The 24,024-nt window shown below is 43.8% G+C and overlaps 1 protein-coding gene across 2 annotated transcripts in view; it reads left to right on the forward strand.

Moving 5' to 3' along the window:
* The window catches only part of LOC134927892 (glutamate decarboxylase 1-like), a 308,357-nt gene extending 284,776 nt beyond the window's left edge, over positions 1 to 23,581 (forward strand). For both annotated transcript variants that reach the window (XM_063922977.1, XM_063922976.1), the window contains 2 exons: positions 21,515 to 21,604; positions 21,797 to 23,581. In XM_063922977.1, coding sequence (XP_063779047.1) covers positions 21,515 to 21,604; positions 21,797 to 21,982 — 276 coding nt within the window. In that variant the 3' untranslated portion in view covers positions 21,983 to 23,581. The remainder of the gene's footprint in view (positions 1 to 21,514; positions 21,605 to 21,796) is intronic.
* Positions 23,582 to 24,024: the final 443 nt, after the last annotated feature.

The following is a 24,024-nucleotide window of genomic DNA, read 5'->3' on the forward strand; positions in this document are numbered from 1 at the left end:
GCGCATGCGCACTAAGCGGAAAATCGCTGCGATGCGAAGAAATTTACTGAGCGAACAACTCGGAATGACCCCCAATGTACAAGATTAAGTTTTTCAGTTATGCAATTAAATAATAAACTAAATAAGCATTAAAGGTGAGTGGTGTTGTCTGTTTCATTTTTTATGATTGAAAAATTAGGAAACATGGGCCCTCAATCCGAGTTGATCGCTCACTAGCTATTTTTTGCAGAGCAGCGATCAGATAGTCGCCGCCCACGGGGGAGTGCATTTTCGCTTTGCAAGTGTGCGATCGCATGTACAGCCGAGCAGGACAAAAATGTGTTTTGCAGTTTCTGAGTAGGTCTGAACTTACTTAGCCCTTGCGATCACTTCAGCCTGTCCGGTCCCGGAATTGACGTCAGACACCCGCCCTGCAAACGCCTGGACACGCCTGCATTTTCCCTACCACTCCCAGAAAATGGTCAGTTGACACCCATAAACGCCTTCTTCCTGTCAATCTCCTTGCGATCGGTTGTGTGAATGGATTAATCGCTAGAAGCATTGCACAGCAACAATGCTGTTTGTACCCCTACGACGCGCGTGCGCATTGCGGTGCATACGCATGCGCAGTAGTAACCTGATCACTGCGCTACGAAAAATGGCAGCGAGCAATCAACTCGGAATGAGGGCCATTGTGTGGTGAGAGGGCTTGTGTCTCACCACAATTGCTCGCATTCTGGTGGCATCAGCTCCCACCAAGGGAGAAGAAAACAAAACCTGTACATTCTGCACCTGCAGTTGGGATTTATAACTCTGGGATTTGTGGATTGCCCAGATCCAGCAGGAACTCATCACTGAGAACAGGAAGAGTTTAAAACTCCCATACACCCACTGCAAGTTGCACTGATGACTGTTAGAGGCCACTGAGTAGGGAACAGTTTGTAGTGCAATCCACTGCAGCGAACTAACTACTGAGTGCTAGGACTTTTTATGTTTGTTTGCTTGTTTTCGGTTACAATATGTACCTGTGTGACCAGGCCGAAGCCTGAGTATTATTTGCACAGTGTCTGATGCCAGTAAAGACACTGTGTTTTAACTGGAAGACCTGCCTCATGAGTCCTTATTTCCAGTACCCGTTTTACCATTGTCAAAGAAATAATTTGATAAATGTAGCAAGCATGCAGTTACTTGAAAGACTTTTTAAACATGCAATTCACAATGCAAGACCTATGGTGAGAGGAGGGGTAGGTCAGAAATATATTCTTTATAATAATAAGGTAATACCACTTTAATCTGTGCTAAATGTACTGTATCGGGCAAATGCAGGATCTAGGCTGTTACGGTGATGCTTGAAAGTTTGTGAACCCTTCAGAATTTTCTATATTTCTGCTGAAATTTGGCCCAAAACTACCTCAGATTTCAAGTCCTAATGGTAGATAACCAAATCAAACAAACTGACAAAAAAAATTAGATGTGGTGTTACAAGCTGCAGCCACAGCTTGTTTCTGTCTTCCTGCCATTGTCTGTTTGTACCAGCCTGCCAGATCATTAAGTCTACCTCTGTGACTGCAATGCTGTGGTTTCCCTGTGCAAGACTATTTAGCCTCTGCCTCCTGCTTCTCCTGAGTCCACTAACCTGTGAGACTTGTGACAAACTACCAGTTCCAGCACATCGTCTGTCTATTTACAGATTCTGGTCTTTGGCTCCCTGCAACTCTGCTAAAATTGTAAGAGCATCTTGATCATCTTCGTTATTATAACTTCAGTGCCTGTCTGTATTCCGCTCCAGAATTGCATTGTTATCTGGAAGGTCTGGCATGTTTTCATATTTGTGACAGTGTTAATCTGGACTCTCCTGGTTGTATTCAGAACTGTGTCAATCATCCTTTCAGCCTTGTCTACACTCTGGACTTTTATATGGTTATTTATATCACCAGTTGCAAGATTCTGAAACTATATTGCTGAGTAAATTCTGCCTAGGACTTTTGCAGTCCTCTACAGTATGTTAGTTTCCATGTTACTGCTATGATTTCAGTTCTGTTCAGCAATATCCAGTCTGCTATCCTGGTGCATCCTGATAAGTACTCATCCTGCTAGTGCTTCACTTGCATACATCACCTGAATTCAAGCACATCTGTACTCACCTTGCCTGGCTCCAGTTACTCAGTCTATCCTAACAAACCCTGATTAACCCTGAACAGTTCGTGTAATCCTGTCATACTCTGAGCCTGCTGTTTCCCTGCAAGTGCCTGATCCTGGGTGTTCAAGTCTATACTGTCTCTGTTAAGAGCTTGTTTATGTACCTGATACTGTGCACAATAAAGTGTACTCCAGCCTGTATTTGCTCAACTAGAGCTTCTGTTTATGTACCAGATACAGTGCACAGTCTGGTGTACTCCAGCCTGTATTTCCTGAACTAGAGCTTCTGTTTATGTACCTGATACTGTGCACAATCCAGTGTACTCCAGCCTGTATTTGCTCAAGTGGAGCTTCTATTTTTATCCTGTGTTATTACCCGTGTCCCAGGGCTGCCATCAGGGGGGTGCTGGGGGCACAGCTGTCCCGGGCCCGGCCTCTCTGTCACAGAGAGGAGGGCCTGGGATGATCATGAAGCCCACTGCCCGCCCGCCGCCATCCCCGCTGTTCTGCCACTGTCCTCAGCCCTCCAACAGCTTTGTATTGAAAACGTCACTCCCAAAATGCCCACCACCACCACAGAGGAGGCAGTTATTCAAGATACTAGAGGAGCCCTCTAGTATCTTTAATAACTGTCTTCTCTGAGGCGGTGGCCATTTTGGGAGGGACGTTTTCAGTACAGAGCTGCAGGAGGATGGAGGACAGCAGCAGAACGGCAGGGACGGAGGCGGGCTGGCAGGCAGTGGCATGAGCATCCCAGATCCTCTCGACAGCGACAGCAATGGAGGAGGGGGGGGGCAGAAGGAAGCCCCTGACAACGAGCAGGTACTTGTGTGGCCATAATATGGTGACAAGGCAATTTATGTGGGTGCATAATATGGTATCAGGGGAATTACTGTGTGGGGCATAATATGGTGAAAGACATTACTGTGGGGACTTAATATGGTGCAAGTGACATAATATGGTGTTGCTCCGTGTGTACATAGAAATTTTATTTTTTATTTTATTTAAAATATATATTTATTTTTATTAAACTTTTTTTTTCGGGAGGGGGGCCCTGACTATTTTGTCCACCTGTTTGTCCACCTGTTTGTTTACCGGTGCTGTGCCGCTATTGGCGATCGCTTCCGTATACCTGCCCTGTCTGTATTTCTTCCCATCAGTGCCGGTTCTGTTCCACACTCTGGTCCAGTAGTTCGTTCGTTGGTATAAGCATTTCTAGCAATCCAGTCCTGTCCCATGTCTGCTCGTATTGTATTGTAATTAGACGCTACCAAGGACTGCACCACTGACATCTTGGCCATTGCAGTTCAGTACCTAGTGCTAGGTAACTTCATCTCCAGTGCTGTGGCGCTAGTATGTACCATCTGCCACAATAGTTCAGTGCTAGTCGCACACGGACGGTAGTGTGCTTTAGTGTCTCATTTGTCCTGTGTGTCTGGTTCTTACTCCTGTGTCCCAGTCTGACTCCAGTTCCGTACTTGCGTTGCCCAGCCTCCCACAGCAGCCTTGTCTATCATACAAAACGTGGGGGCATCTGAGTTTTGGGCGGACCTAATCCTCCCGGGAAAGGTGACTGCTATAGGCGAAGTCTTTGGCTGCAGGAGGCTAAAGGACTGCTGGGCAAGAGCAACAGCACCACCTAGTACCACCCTGGTGGCGCCTCTAACACGTGCTCATTTTTTTATTGAGAAAAATGATTTAAATCACATATCTGTGAGGGGCAAAAGTATGTGCACCTATAGGCTTAGCAGATATTTTGAAGGTGAAATTAGAGTCAGGTATTTTCAATCTATGGGATGACAATCAAGTGTAAGTGGGTAACCTGTCTTTTTAAAAGAACAGGGATATATCAAAGTTTGATGTTCACAGCACATGTTTGTGGAAGTGTATCATGCCACAAACAAAAGAGATTTCAGAGGACCTTAGAAGAATTGTTGATGCTCATCAGGCTGGAAAAGGTTAAAAAAAAATCTCTAAAGAGTTTGGACTCCACCAATCAACAGTCAGACAGATTGTGTACAAATTCTAGACCATTATTACCCTTCAAGCAGCTGGTTACGTTCATGATCCCAGCTGTTGGGATCTTATACATCGGGATGCCGACGTCAGTATTCTGACTACCTGCATCCCATACGCTGGGATCTCATACCTCTCACAAGCACCACTGTATAAAATTTGTCAAGTACTAGGAGGTCACCCAGAAATTCATCTCTTTTAAGGTTGAGCAATGACCAAAATCTATCTATCTATCTATCTATCTATCTATCTATCTATCTATCTATTGTCACAACTGAGGGCTGGTACTGACCAGGGGAAGCCTCAATTGTAGGGGCAGAGGTATATGTGAACCTGGGAAGCAGTACAGAGTTCTTAGACATGCAGGGAACCTTTACCACAGATGCCCGAAGGCGTGACCACGACAACAAAGGAAAGTTTAAAGGTTTTATTGAAACTCAGCTCACAAGCATATGTCGGCAGTTAGCAATATTAAGAACAGCATATAAGTCACAGTTCCCAGGAGTGCATATAGGCAGTCTCTAGGTGTGGTTTAATTAAGCACAGCCTTGAAGGACTTGAAGATGATATTTCCTTACCAACACCGATGCACTGGGTAGCTGATGGGAAACTGAAGCTGATGACTGAACTGCCGGAAAATGCCGGATAGAACCGACACAGGTGGTGAGCTGTGAAATGGTGTCAGATACCAGTGTAATGGAAGATCAGATGCAGAAACACTGGTGATGCTAGAGATCGATGACAGAGCACCGATGGAGACTTGGGATCGATGGCGGAACACCGATGGTGACTTGGGATCGATGACGGAACACCGATGGTGACTTGGGATCGATGGCGGAACACTGATGGTTACTGGCAGGGCAGAGCACCGCTGGAAGCTAGAAGCTGGAAGCCGGTCTCGGGTAACTGCCAGTCACAGGGTGCAATGTTGAGACACTGCAGAGTCAGGCTGTACTGCAGAGAAGTCCATGGGAGAACTGCACACTGGAATCACTGAAGACAATTGAAGCACTGACATCTTTCCACCCCAGGAACAGGATATTTATACCTGCTGGGAAGCAGGGATTGGCTGGCTGATTAACCAGAGACCAGAGTGCAGCTGCTGTGTAATCAGGCTGAGAGCAGAGTGCAGCTGATAGGCTGAAAGGTAACATGTGATTAGGAAAACATGGCTGCGCCCATGGTAGCTTTTGGAGGGAAAGATTGTTTGTAACTTGAATGTGAGCTTTAACCATGAAGCTGCCAGAATCACAGTAAAGAGATTTGAGACAATGAGATGCAGCGTGCTGCACACAGACAGTGCAGATGGAATCCAGGCTTGGAACACTGGGACAGTCTCAGGAGGCATTTGGAAGGTAAATACTGATAAGGAATTACCTGGATCGTGACAGCACCCCCTCCTTTAGGAGTGGCCCCAGGACACTTCTTATAAATTCTTTACCTGAACAAACGGAAGAATCTAGATTGAATCCTGATGAACTTGAACTGGCTGGAACCAGAGGAGACTGTACTGGACCTATGGACGAGACCAGATTGAGTCCAGACAAACTTGAACCGGCTGAGACCGGCGGAGACTTTGGGCCGACGGATAGGACAGGATTGAGTTTGGAGACCGTTGAATCAGCTGGAACTGAAAGAGTCAGAATCTGGTTAGAACCGGAATGAGTGGTATCTGAGTGTTCAGTTAGACCATTCTGGACCTGGTCCATGCTGGATGCCAACAGGGTGGTGCTCTCTGAAGATGGCAAACAGGAGTTCATAACTGCATCTGTAGCACAAAAAATTCCATCTGGGAACTTGGCTCTGGATACTTCCCTTGGGGCTGAAACTTTGGTGACCCCTCCTGGGGTTGACGAATCAGACACCTCTCTCAGGGTTGTTTTCTCCAGCCACCCCCCCCCTGGGGTTGACAGATCAGAAACTCTTTTTTGAGAAGACTCATATGCCCCTACTAGAGCTTGAACATTGGATACCCCTTCTTGGGCTGTAGACACAGACGCCCCTTCTTGGGCTGTAGACACAGACGCCCCTTCTTGGGTTGTAGACACAGACGCCCCTTCTTGGGTTGTAGACACAGACGCCCCTTCTTGGGTTGTAGACACAGACACCCCTTCTTGGGCTGTAGACACAGATGCCCCTTCTTGGGCTGTAGACACAGACGCCCCTTCTTGGGCTGTAGACACAGACGCCCCTTCTTGGGCTGTAGACACAGACGCCCCTTCTTGGGCTGTAGACACAGACGCCCCTTCTTGGGCTGAGTAAAGAGCGTCATCATTCCAGAAAAGTTTGGACGCTAGGATCTGGAACTGTACGAGATATTGACCGACTGTTCGTGTCCCCTGACGTAGCCTGAGGATATCAGAGGAGGCAGAGGTCACAAGACCTGGTTCATCAAAGATGCGCCTGAAGGTTGCCACGAAGTCTGCATATGAAGAGAGCAGGGCATCAGACTTCTCCCATAGAGGTGATACCCAATCGAGGGCGGAGCCACTGAGGAAGGAGATGATGTAAGCAACCTTGGTGCGGTCAGTTGGGAAACTGCCAGGTTGTAACTCAAAATATATCTCACACTGATTTAGGAAACCCCGACAGGCTTTTGGGGAACCATCAAACTTGGCAGGTGTCGGTAAATGGAGACAAGGAGCAGAAACGGGAATGGTGGGTGGGGATACCACCAAAGGTACTGCAGTCAGCACACTGGACGCCCCTGAACCACGGAGGGTTACTTGTATTCCATCCAGCCGAGAGGAGAGGTCCTGGAGACAGCGGATCACATGGCCCTGTGCAGTCTCCTGACGTTCAAGGCAGGCTGCAAGTTCTTGCATCGGCCTGGTCGCTTGGACCTGGTCTCCGGCTGGATCCATTAGGTCAGTGCTTACTGTCACAACTGAGGGCTGGTACTGACCAGGGGAAGCCTCAATTGTAGGGGCAGAGGTATATGTGAACCTGGGAAGCAGTACAGAATTCTTAGACATGCAGGGAACCTTTACCACAGATGCCCGAAGGCGTGACCACGACAACAAAGGAAAGTTTAAAGGTTTTATTGAAACTCAGCTCACAAGCATATGTCGGCAGTTAGCAATATTAAGAACAGCATATAAGTCACAGTTCCCAGGAGTGCATATAGGCAGTCTCTAGGTGTGGTTTAATTAGGCACAGCCTTGAAGGACTTGGAGATGATATTTCCTTACCAACACCGATGCACTGGGTAGCTGATGGGAAACTGAAGCTGATGACTGAACTGCCGGGAAATGCCGGATAGAACCGACACAGGTGGTGAGCTGTGAAATGGTGTCAGATACCAGTGTAATGGAAGATCAGATGCAGAAACACTGGTGATGCTAGAGATCGATGACAGAGCACCGATGGAGACTTGGGATCGATGGCGGAACACCGATGGTGACTTGGGATCGATGACGGAACACCGATGGTGACTTGGGATCGATGGTGACTTGGGATCGATGGCGGAACACCGATGGTTACTGGCAGGGCAGAGCACCGCTGGAAGCTAGAAGCTGGAAGCCGGTCTCGGGTAACTGCCAGTCACAGGGTGCAATGTTGAGACACTGCAGAGTCAGGCTGTACTGCAGAGAAGTCCATGGGAGAACTGCACACTGGAATCACTGAAGACAATTGAAGCACTGACATCTTTCCACCCCAGGAACAGGATATTTATACCTGCTGGGAAGCAGGGATTGGCTGGCTGATTAACCAGAGACCAGAGTGCAGCTGCTGTGTAATCAGGCTGAGAGCAGAGTGCAGCTGATAGGCTGAATGGTAACATGTGATTAGGAAAACATGGCTGCGCCCATGGTAGCTTTTGGAGGGAAAGATTGTTTGTAACTTGAATGTGAGCTTTAACCATGAAGCTGCCAGAATCACAGTAAAGAGATTTGAGACAATGAGATGCAGCGTGCTGCACACAGACAGTGCAGATGGAATCCAGGCTTGGAACACTGGGACAGTCTCAGGAGGCATTTGGAAGGTAAATACTGATAAGGAATTACCTGGATCGTGACAGCACCCCCTCCTTTAGGAGTGGCCCCAGGACACTTCTTATAAATTCTTTACCTGAACAAACGGAAGAATCTAGATTGAATCCTGATGAACTTGAACTGGCTGGAACCAGAGGAGACTGTACTGGACCTATGGACGAGACCAGATTGAGTCCAGACAAACTTGAACCGGCTGAGACCGGCGGAGACTTTGGGCCGACGGATAGGACAGGATTGAGTTTGGAGACCGTTGAATCAGCTGGAACTGAAAGAGTCAGAATCTGGTTAGAACCGGAATGAGTGGTATCTGAGTGTTCAGTTAGACCATCCTGGACCTGGTCCATGCTGGATGCCAACAGGGTGGTGCTCTCTGAAGATGGCAAACAGGAGTTCATAACTGCATCTGTAGCACAAAAAATTCCATCTGGGAACTTGGCTCTGGATACTTCCCTTGGGGCTGAAACTTTGGTGACCCCTCCTGGGGTTGACGAATCAGACACCTCTCTCAGGGTTGTTTTCTCCAGCCACCCCCCCCTGGGGTTGACAGATCAGAAACTCTTTTTTGAGAAGACTCATATGCCCCTACTAGAGCTTGAACATTGGATACCCCTTCTTGGGCTGTAGACACAGACGCCCCTTCTTGGGTTGTAGACACAGACGCCCCTTCTTGGGTTGTAGACACAGACGCCCCTTCTTGGGCTGTAGACACAGATGCCCCTTCTTGGGCTGTAGACACAGACGCCCCTTCTTGGGCTGTAGACACAGACGCCCCTTCTTGGGCTGTAGACACAGACGCCCCTTCTTGGGCTGAGTAAAGAGCGTCATCATTCCAGAAAAGTTTGGACGCTAGGATCTGGAACTGTACGAGATATTGACCGACTGTTCGTGTCCCCTGACGTAGCCTGAGGATATCAGAGGAGGCAGAGGTCACACGACCTGGTTCATCAAAGATGCGCCTGAAGGTTGCCACGAAGTCTGCATATGAAGAGAGCAGGGCATCAGACTTCTCCCATAGAGGTGATACCCAATCGAGGGCGGAGCCACTGAGGAGGGAGATGATGTAAGCAACCTTGGTGCGGTCAGTTGGGAAACTGCCAGGTTGTAACTCAAAATATATCTCACACTGATTTAGGAAACCCCGACAGGCTTTTGGGGAACCATCAAACTTGGCAGGTGTCGGTAAATGGAGACAAGGAGCAGAAACGGGAATGGTGGGTGGGGATACCACCAAAGGTACTGCAGTCGGCACACTGGACGCCCCTGAACCACGGAGGGTTACTTGTATTCCATCCAGCCGAGAGGAGAGGTCCTGGAGACAGCGGATCACATGGCCCTGTGCAGTCTCCTGACGTTCAAGGCAGGCTGCAAGTTCTTGCATCGGCCTGGTCGCTTGGACCTGGTCTCCGGCCGGATCCATTAGGTCAGTGCTTACTGTCACAACTGAGGGCTGGTACTGACCAGGGGAAGCCTCAATTGTAGGGGCAGAGGTATATGTGAACCTGGGAAGCAGTACAGAATTCTTAGACATGCAGGGAACCTTTACCACAGATGCCCGAAGGCGTGACCACGACAACAAAGGAAAGTTTAAAGGTTTTATTGAAACTCAGCTCACAAGCATATGTCGGCAGTTAGCAATATTAAGAACAGCATATAAGTCACAGTTCCCAGGAGTGCATATAGGCAGTCTCTAGGTGTGGTTTAATTAAGCACAGCCTTGAAGGACTTGGAGATGATATTTCCTTACCAACACCGATGCACTGGGTAGCTGATGGGAAACTGAAGCTGATGACTGAACTGCCGGGAAATGCCGGATAGAACCGACACAGGTGGTGAGCTGTGAAATGGTGTCAGATACCAGTGTAATGGAAGATCAGATGCAGAAACACTGGTGATGCTAGAGATCGATGACAGAGCACCGATGGAGACTTGGGATCGATGGCGGAACACCGATGGTGACTTGGGATCGATGACGGAACACCGATGGTGACTTGGGATCGATGGTGACTTGGGATCGATGGCGGAACACCGATGGTTACTGGCAGGGCAGAGCACCGCTGGAAGCTAGAAGCTGGAAGCCGGTCTCGGGTAACTGCCAGTCACAGGGTGCAATGTTGAGACACTGCAGAGTCAGGCTGTACTGCAGAGAAGTCCATGGGAGAACTGCACACTGGAATCACTGATGACAATTGAAGCACTGACATCTTTCCACCCCAGGAACAGGATATTTATACCTGCTGGGAAGCAGGGATTGGCTGGCTGATTAACCAGAGACCAGAGTGCAGCTGCTTTGTAATCAGGCTGAGAGCAGAGTGCAGCTGATAGGCTGAAAGGTAACATGTGATTAGGAAAACATGGCTGCGCCCATGGTAGCTTTTGGAGGGAAAGATTGTTTGTAACTTGAATGTGAGCTTTAACCATGAAGCTGCCAGAATCACAGTAAAGAGATTTGAGACAATGAGATGCAGCGTGCTGCACACAGACAGTGCAGATGGAATCCAGGCTTGGAACACTGGGACAGTCTCAGGAGGCATTTGGAAGGTAAATACTGATAAGGAATTACCTGGATCGTGACATCTATCTATCTATCTATCTATCTATCTATCTATCTATCTATCTATCTATCTATCTGTCTGTCTGTCTGTCTGTCTGTCTGTCTGTCTGTCTATCTATCTAATCGTGTGTGTGTGTGTGTGTGTGTGTGTGTGTGTGTGTGTGTGTGTGTGTGTGTGTGTGTGTGTATAGAAACATAGAATTTGATGGCAGATAAGAACCACTTGGCCCATCTAGTCTGTCCCCTTTTTTTTGCCCTTTAGGCAATCTCAACCCTTTTTGAAAATTAATTCTTTGTAAGGATAATCATATGCCTATCCCAAGCATGTTTAAATTGCTCTACAGTCTTAGCCTCTACCACCTCTGATGGGAGGCTATTCCACTTATCCACTACCCTTTCTGTGAAGTAATTTTTCCTTAAATTTCCCCTGAACCTCCCCCCCTCCAGTCTCAGTGTATGTCCTCGAGTTCTAATACTTCTCTTCCTTTGAAGAATGTTTCCCTCCTGAACTTTAAGATCCTTGATATATTTGAAAGTTTCTATCATGTCCCCCCTTTCCCTTCTCTCCTCCAAACTATACATGTTAAGATCTTTTAGCCTTTCAGGGTAAGTTTTGTGATGTAGGCCATGCACCATTTTAGTTGCCCTTCTTTGTACACTCTCTAATGTATTTATATTCTTCTGGAGATATGGTCTCCAGAACTGGACACAGTATTCCAGATGGGGCCGTACCAATGACTTATACAGTGGCATTATCAAAATTGTGCACTGTGCTTTGTCTTATTGTCTGGGTGCCTGTGTGCACTTGTTTGGTCTTGTGAAAGGCTCCGCAGTGGACCGAAACGTTAACCTAATTTTTTAACATGATGAAATAAATAGTATATTTTTTTTAAAAGTGCTGAGAAGTCTGGTGAGTGCCCTCTTCCCGCAGTGTGTGTGTATAATATATATATATATATATATATATATATATATACATACATACAGTATATATATATATATGCACATACAGTATATATATATATATATATATATATGTATATATACACCAAAATAAGACCCTGGCACTCCAGGCTTACGTGTATCCTGCTCAGGTGCCTTCCCATCGGAGCTATCCCTGCTTCATATAGTCCATAAGCTGGGCGGCACTCAGAGACTCTCATAAACCAGAAAAAGGTGAACAAGCCCCGCAGGGCATCTTTAAAAGATGCCCTGCGGGGCTTGTTCACCTTTTTCTGGTTTATGAGAGTCTCTGAGTGCCGCCCAGCTTATATATATATATATATATATATATATAAATACGCTAAAGTCCACACTCCAGACTTGATAAGATCAACGATGGGGTGCTCCACAAAGGCCCATAGGCCAGTATATAGAAATTTGGGTATGCAGGCACTCACCAGTAAATTCCAACAGGTATTTATTAATAACTCACAGAGACATAAAGACGGTGTGTCGACGTTTCGGTCATCACGTGACCTTCTTCAGGACATCATACAAGGACATCAGGAAGACAACTGTACAGTGCATCACCATTCACCATATGTCACACAGGCTTCCCTTAAATAGCAAAGGCAGGCCCAAGCCACACCCAACCAGTAATTGCCACAGGAAGTGCCTCAAAAGGCACTAATTTCTGCACATAAACAATTATCCTAACAAGGACCTATACCCTATATGGGCGATTATACTATAATGTGACTCAAATCCTAATACCACTAAATAAAACATCACAAATTACTCAGAAACAAACAAAACACGGCCGCAGCCGGAAGTGCCATGCGTTCCACAGATTGTGGAACACATCCCGACCGGAACCGGAAGTGACGGCCGGAACCGGAAGTGACGTAATACACGTCAAAAGAGCTCATCGTTCTGTTACAAACCAAGTGGGAGGCAGTGCACGCTCAGCAAACCACACTCCGCCCACTTGGTAGATGCATCACCATGGTAACCAGCCACTGTATATATATGGGAGCAATAAATACTGGCTCAATTTGTCACAAAAGTATATATAATAAATGTAAACATTAGTCTAGCTGGGCAGTTACTGCAAAAGTGCCAAGTGCTGCAGCCTCACCTATAAAAGGGAAAAGCCTGGAGACAAACACCACATAAGACAAATAATTACAAAAATACCAGGAACTGCCCATACGGGGCAGACAAAGTCTGACCCCCATAAAGCAGCACCCGATACAACAAGTAAACTACCATAACAAAAATTAATCCTAACAATTAACCAAAAAATAGAAAAAATAAAACAAATGAAAAATAGAAAATAGAGAATATGTAGAATGTATGTCATACATTCCTCAAATTAGAATTCCTCGGGTCCCTACCTGCCCCTAACGAAGAAAAATATTATATGGATTATGTTCATTTAAACCACGAGGGTACAAGGTGTCCAATTGATATATCCAACGTGATTCACGCTGACGCAGCAATTTATCGCGGTCACCACCGCGTAGAGGCATGGGAATAATGTCAATCAGCATACACTTCAGGCTTAAGACTGAGTGGCCCATTGTTAGAAAGTGCTTAGCCACTGGCTTATCCGTCTCTTTAGTGGCCAGTGCTGAACGGATGGAGTAGCGATGATTTGCCATCCTAACCCGAAAGCAACGGGATGTCATACCGACATAATATAAGCCACACGGGCAGATGATTATATAAATTACATAGTCCATTTTACAATGAAGTCGATGTCGGATGTTGATTCTTTTCCCACTGTGGGGGAGCGTGAAGTATGACCCGGTCTGCAAGGATCTACATGTGGTGCAGTCTGGACACCTGAAGCAACCCTTCCGTCCTTTGGCTATTTTCCTTGGTCCAGCACCCGCATTAGTTTATAATTCTATTTGGATGAAGTCTCTTTTCCACTGGAAGGCCTATGTCACTTGTTCCACCCGTTGATTACATCTAAGAGTTGTGGATCTTTTTAAGAAAAATTGTGAAAGATACCAATTTTAAATATGTAACTTGTTTTTAAATATTTTTGCGGATTCCTCGGGCCCTAATTGCATTTGGTTTCTCAGACCTTGTTTTGGCGCGGTCTCGGGTGTCGCACCATTATTTTTTGTTACTATATTATAATTTTTTGTTTGTTATTTTCTTGTTATCTCTGCTAATTTTGATGTTATTTTCCATTATTGTGATTGTGTGTTTTACCACATTCTAGGAGCGTTGTATTTGGTCTGGTCCCCCATTTTTTCCCAGTCATGTCCACGGACACCGTGCAGATTGCTGATGAAGCAATTTTTCAAATTGCTCATAGTACTTTGGTCTCACTGACCGATGATGACGCAGAGAAAGTTCTCTTCGATCACACTGAATTTTCCAAACTCCCCGATGAGACACCAATTGATCTATTTCATAAAATTTCAAGATTACGACGACGTGAAGTGGATTTAACCCTTCACAGACAGTTTCTATCAGATTATTATAGAAATAAAAAAATTCCAAGGGGGTTTCGCGTACATAACGTACCAACTATTGGTAGGAACAACTTAACATTTTGCAAATGGTGCGGTGTTTTAAACAAGTGCTCACTTGATCTCATCCTTTTGGTTATTGAGGAGGTGGGCACTGAGCTTAAACAGGTTTGTCAGGATATTACTGCTTTCAACACCTTACACTTAACTACATTATCTGGATTGGCTGAGCAATTTGGGTGACCAGATCAACACTTACCAGCAAGAATTGGTGGCTTTTAAGCGAAAAAAACTTACCGTGGTAAACTCGGATTATACTAACAATCGGGTATATAGATGGCTTAGAGGAGAAACTAGGAATTTCCCTCAGCGGAGATATAATTCTCATCCCAGATCTAGGACAACATATATTGAAGACACCTCCACTTCTCAGTCCAATTCAGATAGTGAATTTGTTGGTAATCGTCCCCCAAGTGGTTCAGTGCCTACCCCATCTTTTTTAGGGCAAACAACCAGGAATGCCACCAATCCGTCCCGAAATCGCGGGTCAGGTACCCAATGCGGAGGGGCAAATTCAAGAAAAAGAGGGAGGGGCAGACGCTAGATACGGCAGTGTTTAACCTCTCTAGTCATATACTTACGCCTGATGAAATTGAATTATTATCACTCGGCTTGTCTTTTGTGCCTAGATTTAACCACGATAGTTTTGGTTGGTCAGTGGATCAGTATAAGTTCGGTAGAAAACTCAGATTGAGAGAATTTTTTGCTGATAAGGAATTTGTTCCTAATACCGAATTTAATCTCAACAAACCCAGTCCTTTCGACCCTCAAACCTCTAGTGCTAGTATTAAATCTTTTTTGAGATTGATTGAACATGATATGTCTACCATAAACAGTGAGCCTAGTTATGACAATCAGACGGCTCCACAACGGAAGGCTTTGCGTGATTTAATGCATATCGATAATTTGGTGATCAGGAAGGCGGACAAGGGCGGGGCCATTGTCGTTCAGGACTGGCACGCCTATGATCGTGAAATCCGCCGCCAACTAGCGATACTAATACCTATCACAAACTGCATGCTAGCCCAGTTGCCAGAGTTAAAAAATTGGTAGATTCTGCTATAGATATGGGTGCACAGCACGGTTGGTTAGATGACAGCATCAGTGCTTATTTGAAGGTTGAACATCCCGTGTGCCCCATATTATACACACTTCCCAAGATCCACAAGACACTGGTTGACCCACCTGGCCGCCCCATCATTTCGGCCAGGGGTTCGACTCTTCAGCCAGTAGCAGTGTTCTTGGATAAGCTTCTACAGCCATACATCCAGCAGATGCATAGCTACATACGTGATACTCCAGACTTTCTGGACAAGATTAAATCTTTGGGTGCTTTGCCTGCTAATGTATGGCTAGCATCTATGGACGTACAGTCGTTATATACGGTTATACCGCACAATGAGGGTCTGGAAGCTATGAGGCTAGCACTGATTTCCAGTCCACAAACTGGTCCCCCCACTGAGTTTCTTGTAGATTTGGCTAGGCTGGTCTTGACCAATAATTATTTCTTGTATGGTAAAGATTATTTTATGCAAGTGGCGGGTACAGCCATGGGGTCTAACCTGGCGCCCGCCTATGCAAATCTTTACATGCAACAGTATGAGAATACATTCATACTATCAAAGGATGGAGATAAAATACTATATTTCGGGAGATATATTGACGATTTATTTTTTGTTTGGGGTGACACCGAGACTGAGTTCATGGCAATGGTTGAGTATCTGAATGCACTACCTAGCCGATACAGTTCACATATCAGATTAGTCAATCTTCACTTAATTTTTTTAGATGTAACCATTTCTTTTGAAAATATCCACTTGATATCTACTCTCTACCGAAAAGAGACAGATCGGAATACATTGCTACACGCTCGCAGCCACCATCCCAACAGACTCAAGGACAGCTTGCCGATTTCGCAGTTTATACGGATATTGCGCTATAATACATCTCCCACCAATACGGAGGCACAGATTCAAGATATGACAGAGAGGTTCATTGACAGAGGCTACTCACGAAAGACTATTTGCAGATGCCTCACCAGGGCTAGAAACAGATATGCACAACAGGTTGATAACTCACAAATAAATAACGCAGGTAGAATGATCTTTACTTCTACATATGATACCAAATCTATCTATTCTGAGAAGACTATTAGGCGACATTGGCCGATCATTTCTACGGATCCTGTGTTTAAGGCTCTAAGTGCACAATCACCTATGTGTGCTTACCGACGAGGGCCAAACTTGAACCAGTTATTGATGAGACCTACTGTGCAACCGAGTGGAGCCCCTGCAAGTTACCTAACTAGATGGAAGGGTTGCTTCAGGTGTCCAGACTGCACCACATGTAGATCCTTGCAGACTGGGTCATACTTCACGCACCCCCATAGTGGGAAAAGAATCAACATCCGACATCGACTCCATTGTAAAATGGACTATGTCATTTATATAATCATCTGCCCATGTGGCTTATATTATGTCGGTATGACATCCCGTTGCTTTCGGGTTAGGATGGCAAATCATCGCTACTCCATCCGTTCAGCACTGGCCATTAAAGAGACGGATAAGCCAGTGGCTAAGCACTTTCTAACAATGGGCCACTCAGTCTCAAGCCTGAAGTGTATGCTGATTGACTTTATTCCCATGACCGTGATAAATTGCTGCGTCAGCGTGAATCACGTTGGATATATCAATTGGACACCTTGTTCCCTCGTGGTTTAAATTAACATAATCTGTATAATATTTTTCTTCGTTAGGGGCAGGTAGGGACCCGAGGAATTCTAATTTGAGGAATGTATGACATACATTCTACATATTCTCTATTTTCTATTTTTCATTTGTTTTATTTTTTCTATTTTTTGGTTAATTGTTAGGATTAATTTTTGTTATGGTAGTTTACTTGTTGTATCGGGTGCTGCTTTATGGGGGTCAGACTTTGTCTGCCCCGTATGGGCAGTTCCTGGTATTTTTGTAATTATTTGTCTTATGTGGTGTTTGTCTCCAGGCTTTTCCCTTTTATAGGTGAGGCTGCAGCACTTGGCACTTTTGCAGTAACTGCCCAGCTAGACTAATGTTTACATTTATTATATATACTTTTGTGACAAATTGAGTCAGTATTTATTGCTCCCATATATATACAGTGGCTGGTTACCATGGTGATGCATCTACCAAGTGGGCGGAGTGTGGTTTGCTGAGCGTGCACTGCCTCCCACTTGGTTTGTAACAGAACGATGAGCTCTTTTGACGTGTATTACGTCACTTCCGGTTCCGGATGTCACTTCCGGTTCCGGTCGGGATGCGTTCCACAGTCTGTGGAACGCATGGCACTTCCGGCTGCGGCCGTGTTTTGTTTGTTTCTGAGTCATTTGTGATGTTTTATATAGTGGTATTAGGATTTGAGTCACATTCTAGTATAATCGCCCATATAGGGTATAGGTCCTTGTTAGGATAATTGTTTATGTGCAGAAATTAGTGCTTTTTGAGGCACTTCCTGTGGCAATTACTGGTTGGGTGTGGCTTGGGCCTGCCTTTGCTATTTAAGGGAAGCCTGTGTGACATATGGTGAATGGTGATGCACTGTACAGTTGTCTTCCTGATGTCCTTGTATGATGTCCTGAAGAAGGTCACGTGATGACCGAAACGTCGACACACCGACTTTATGTCTCTGTGAGTTATTAATAAATACCTGTTGGAATTTACTGGTGAGTGCCTGCATACCCAAATTTCTATTTCTATATATATATATATATATATATATATATATATATATAATATTCAGACACACACATACATATTGTGTGTAGACTACTGAACAAGACTCTGACCAGGCTTTTACATAAATAGTGAAAAAAAAAAGTGTATTCTTCCAATTTAGTGCATAGTTATTATCAAGAGAAATCATGCAAAACACTCCAGAATCCAAAAGGGTAGAGGCAAGGACAGCACTCAAGTCAGTTAATAAAGAAATAAAAATTGTTTTATTGTATCAAAACAGCATGCTACAGTGCAAATACGATAGGGTTTACCCTGACTATGAAGGATTGAACAACTGCTTTTCAGACCAGGATTTAAAAGGGGATGCAGTAGATGGTCGTTCTCTTTATTGATGTAGAGAGTCAATTGCTTACCTCTGCCAGTGATTTGGACATGCTAAGCACTGCCCCATCAGGTGGCACCTTACTCTTTGGGTTATATAGCAGGAGAAGGTCCCCATAACAACCTTTTTAACCTTCAAGAAAGGTGGAAAGAAGAGTTAGTTGGAATGACCAAAAGAACAATTGGATTCACAAGCTGACTGACCCTGAAATATCCCTGCTAAATAAAGGTTGGTCCATTTGCACTGACATTTACTCACAATACTGGTGGCAGATTGCTACTGTATATACAAAGCTGGGGGAAGAGAAATGCAGATGTACACTCCTAGCACTAAGAACACTGATAGTAAGACTAATTTAGATAAACCCTTACAATTAACATGGAGTATAAGTGAAGTTCTTAGCACACATTTGCGCAAATATGCGGGCCCATATACCGCAACCAGGTGACTTCATCACATGGGTCCCTAACATTCCTAATACTATCTGATCTGAAATGCAGGAACCTTGCTAATTAAAACACCTGAGGGTAAATGGGAGGGGTGCCAATACCGGAGCCTTGCCTTCCAGTTTACAATATATACACAAAGGGGCAAAGGGGGTGGGGTGGGGGGCTGGAGGTAAGAACTTCACTTATACTCTATGTTAATTGTGATGGTTTATCTAAATTATTCTTACTATCAGTGTTCTTAGTGCTAGGAGTGTGCATCTACATTTCTATTCCTCCAGCATAGTATTAGATGCCTCAGCATGATAGCATCTCTTAATAGCACAGTTCTGTTTGTTGAGAAATAATGAATCACATCACAACATTGCTAGGGAAGAGCTGGATACAATTAAATCCTTGCAGTATTACAAATGACTGGTTATACTCTCTGTAGACAATGGTAGAGGTATTGTCTTGCTCAGGCATACGGACTATGATGGTATCATTAGCTTAAGGGTTAATAATAGATATATTACCACTGAGACAACAGAGATTTTGACACAGCAGCTCCCCAAGATTCCCAATTTTACACTTTAACCAAGGTACACAAAAGTTTAGTGCATCCACTGAGAAGGCCCACTATTTCTGCTAGGAACTCTCTATGCCAACTTACATAACTGGTTGACTTTTATCTAGAGCCTCTAATAAAAGGTTCTTTGAGTTATATCTTGTAGACACTGGGTGACATCAGTGTTGCTTTTTCTGACTCTATATTGGTCACCCTTGATGTATCAAGTCTTTACCCCAATATTCAACATGAACAGGCCATCAGTGCTTGTAGAGACCTTATTGACAGCAGCTACCTTAGCTCTCTGGTTGAATGTTATGATGCTTATAAGTATCATCCAGAATAAAGACTATTTAAAAAACATAAAAAGTGCCTGTCTGCTAAAACAAGGCACTGCGATGGGGTAAAATATGGGCCCATCATATGGTAATATTTCATGGAATCATATGAAAATACTCACACTCTGTCCAATACAGAATTCAGAATTCAGTTTTATTATATGTGCAGTCCATAAATTATTAATTTTGATATGGCAAGGGGGAGAGGACAGTCTGCTTCATTTCATTGATAAACTCAATAACTTTCCAGGGACTATACATTTCAGCCTCGTGCTCAGCTGCACCAGAATCCAATTTTTGGATGTTACAGTGTCTCTTAACTACAATGAACTGTCTACATTTTTTTCCCAATACAACAGACAAGAACACTCTGCTGCATGCATCCAGTATCCATCCCATTCCACTAAATAGATTTACCTTGCTCTCTGCTTTTTTTGTGGTCCACATCACCCTTGAAACTACTGATACAAGCACTTCAGACCAGGGGCCAAAGATTTGTAGATAGAGGATACAGGAAGAGTGAAATCAATGAGTCCTTCCAGAAAGTAATCTAGTTCACCAGAAAAGATTTACTCTCTAATAAATCTTCGGGAAATTGTACTTGTCCAATTAAGCGCCACTTTCATCACACATTCAGTACAGCATCAGGTTTCATCAAAAAAGTATTGGCATCTGATTTCAACAGATCTGGTACTGTCAAAAGAATGCACAGATACCTCAAGTTTTGCATCTCACAGGGGACTAAGTGTTAAAGACATGGTTGTCATGGATAGTTCAAGATGAAAAACAGAAAGAAGCACTGGCTAACATTGAAACCTGGGTTAAATGATATCTCTGGCTGCACAAACTGCCAATTTTCACTGGCTGGAAATAGCTTTATGAATCCTTCTGGCAACTTGAAATACACTTCCAGGTGTAGACTGGATTGTACTAGAAAAAATTATAATGCTCCTGAGATGCCTTTGTAGGCTACTTTTCGTGAATGTGGAGAGACTCTGGGCCTAATTCATGTTTGGACATGAATGCAATTGCAATGAACAAATAAGAAGAGTGATTAACGCTGTACATTGAAGTGAAGCTGTTTTCTCTTAAGTCAGGCTTATCCCCAAAAACACACTTTCTTGTAACACCTGGAAACCTTTCCCATATGGCAGAAACTTACATTAAAGTTCTGACCCACATACCTTGAAAGGTATCTTTATCTTCCATTCTTTAAACCCAACAGCAGTTAAAAGGTACAGTATGCAGCAGTTACATTAAAATCCTGTCTCACATTTACATAACAGGTTCTTTAATCCTCCATATACATCCAGACACAGGCTGGCTCCAAAACCAAGTTTTAATAAGAAGAATAAAATGGAACAAACATTCAATGTACAGCACCGATCACTCTGCTTATTTGCTCATTGTCTAATTGGGGTTTATACAGGTGTACTCCTGCAGAGTGTTGTTGCAGTGCATAGGGCAGTACTGGATCACATTTTGTTTTAATTATAGATGCAATTGCAGTTGTGATTTTGTAGTCTACAGAGCTGCTAATGTTAGCAAGTGAAGCTGACGCCCAGAAATGATGAGACGCCCACCGAAGTTGTGTCTTTGGTTTCTCGCCCTAACCCCCCTGCCACTGTGTAGAAGGAAAGAGGGACCATAATGAACAGGAAGACTGCTTGATAAGTTTTCTAGTTCATCCATATGTCTCCTTCTACAATACAATAGAATGAGCAACTTGCAGAGAATGTAAAGCAACATTACACATGAGAAATGCTGCAGCTGCTAAATATTAATGGGCTAAAATACATAATCTATTCCCCCCACCCCCAACTTGCCAATTACAAAACTGTGTATTATACAGAAACTAGTGTATTGTCTGATGCATACTGTATTTGAATATAATAATTTCTGTCTTTCATCTTACAGCCAGAACATACCAATGTCTGTTTCTGGTATATACCACCCAGTCTGAGAGGTATAGCAAGGGACAAGGAATGGAATGCTAAATTGCATAAGGTAAACTCAATTATTGTTTTGCTGTTAATTATACAAAATAATGAAGAGCATTTGCCTTTTTTATACACATTTACGCTCTTTGCCTCCTAAAATTTAACTTCTTTTTTTTTAATTGTGTTTTGTTTTCAACACTAATGGGTAATCGGAGCTTGATGACAATACATTCTAACCAAACTCTATTTTAATATTTAGGTTGCTCCAAAGATTAAAGCACTAATGATGGAAAAGGGGACTGTAATGGTCAGTTATCAGCCATTTAAAGAAAAAACAAACTTTTTTCGGATGGTGTTTTCAAATCCTGCTTCTAAAATATCTGATGTAGATTTTCTTTTGGATGAAATTGAAAGACTGGGACTTGAGTTAGAGGTTTCATTTTAAAAATGGTGCTTTCTAAATCTTTATCGCAGAGGTAAAGATTTGCCTTATAGGTGCTTTTTTATCAAAATTAATTGAGTCCATTAGACACACATAAACAGTAGTTTCTCATATATTTAAGTATCAGACTGAATCTCCATTTGCTGCAATGCAGGACATACAGTATTGACCCAAGATCATGCATGCACAGTAACACTGCTGTGATGGAACACAAGCAGCATAATCTTTCACCACTACTGTTAGTAAATGTTAAGAATTGTGGGTCAGCTGAAGTCTGGAGCAGCCGTCCTAGCACCACAGCAATAATGAATTGGCTGAGTAGATTTGGAGCTGTCAATGCTAATTGCAGTGAGTCAGATACTTCATTTGTAGGAGTCAACAGATTTAATGATAAATAGGATATTTACTAGCAATCTACAACAGATGTAGTTTTGTTAAATGGAAGTTTATTTTCAGATTCTCTTTATATTTATAGATGTGTATTTTTCTTTTTTAATCTTATGTTATGTATAATAACCATGATTACATTGTATTAAGGTCCCTATAAGGTATTTTAACTTTTATACAATTTCAAAATAAACCTAAAACTGTAGTTTAATAGAACAGATTATTAATTTAATGCCTTGTTCCATGCTTTAACGTACTGTATGCAGGGCCATCTTTTTGTATGGGGTCAATGGACAGTTGCTTAAGGACCCCAGGAGTATAAGGGTCCTAGGCTTATAGCTGAGGGTCCCCTTTTTCCAGGGATACCAGATTTTTTAAACTTGGCCCTGGGAAACCGGAGATATCTGAGTTCAAAGCAGTGGTCCCCATCCAAGCCTGTTATTTGCACTTCCCAGCCAGATATCTGGGGTTCTGTCTGACTTGGAGTTTTTCTGAGGGTATGCTCCAAAAACTGTGACTCTCCCAGTGGACAGTGGCAGCTTGTCTCTGCTGTATCCAAAACCAGAGATATTAGCCTTCCAGCAGCTGGTCCCTGCTCCAGCTTAACACGCCTGGTATGCAGTTTTATATTTTCATTGTGGATTGCTCTGGCTTTTGAACTCTGATCCCCAAGTCCCCAGTACCTCCTGAAAGGTGGGACTCTCTAGTTTTTTATCCCTAAGAAATCTATCTCCAGGAACTGGAGATATCTGCAGTCAAGCAAGCTGCTTTCCCACTGGAAAATTATGAATTTCCACCCCTCCGCTGTGTATTATTACACCCACTCCCTCCCACCCCATCTCCCACCATCTCTCACCATCTGTGCAGTAAAGGAGTAATTAGCAATAATTACTGCTCCAGCTTCAACATGCTGAGTGAAAGATAGAATACCCCTTTCTGCCTGCGGGACAACAAAGCTGCCGCTGACAGCACCCCCACCCCTTCCGCTGGAGGATGGGTTGGGGGCCCACTGCATTGCTTTGCCCAGGGGCCTACACTGCTGTTAAGATGACCCTGACTGTGCGATGTGTACTTGATGTGGGGCATTTAGTAAAGGTTCGATTTGTTTTTCAGCGTAACAGAATATATTTGCATTATCTGTATTTTATTTTTGTTTAAAGATTTTATATTGTCTATTTGTATTTAACCGTTTGAAATAATAAAAGTAAAAAGTTATTTTTTTTGTGTGTGACTCAAATTTTTTTATCCTCCCTTGTTCCCTGCACTAGAACATGTAATGCATAAACTCCTGCGTTATCAAGGGGTCAACATTTTAGAGATGTGGAGGGAGGGTATCTGGTGTACTACCTGTAAAAATACCTAGGTTGTTCTTCTATTTTAGTTTTATCTGCAAGTTAAAACAAAACAAAATTGCATTTCTATCCCAACATTCAGAAAATGCATCCAGTAACTTACATTAGAAACTTAAGACATGACCTAAACAGAACTAAGCCATAGTTTTAACAGAAAACCACAAAAAGCAAACATACAGTTAGAATTACCAACACTACATTTTCAGATTCCCAGACAGTGGGTGTGACCAAGGGGCATGGCCAACACCACAGTAGGGTTACAATCATTTGCCAGATTCCTGAGTATAATCTAAACATATTTCTTCA

Source organism: Pseudophryne corroboree, chromosome 5 (assembly GCF_028390025.1).
Source record: "Pseudophryne corroboree isolate aPseCor3 chromosome 5, aPseCor3.hap2, whole genome shotgun sequence".
Lineage (NCBI taxonomy): Eukaryota > Metazoa > Chordata > Amphibia > Anura > Myobatrachidae > Pseudophryne > Pseudophryne corroboree.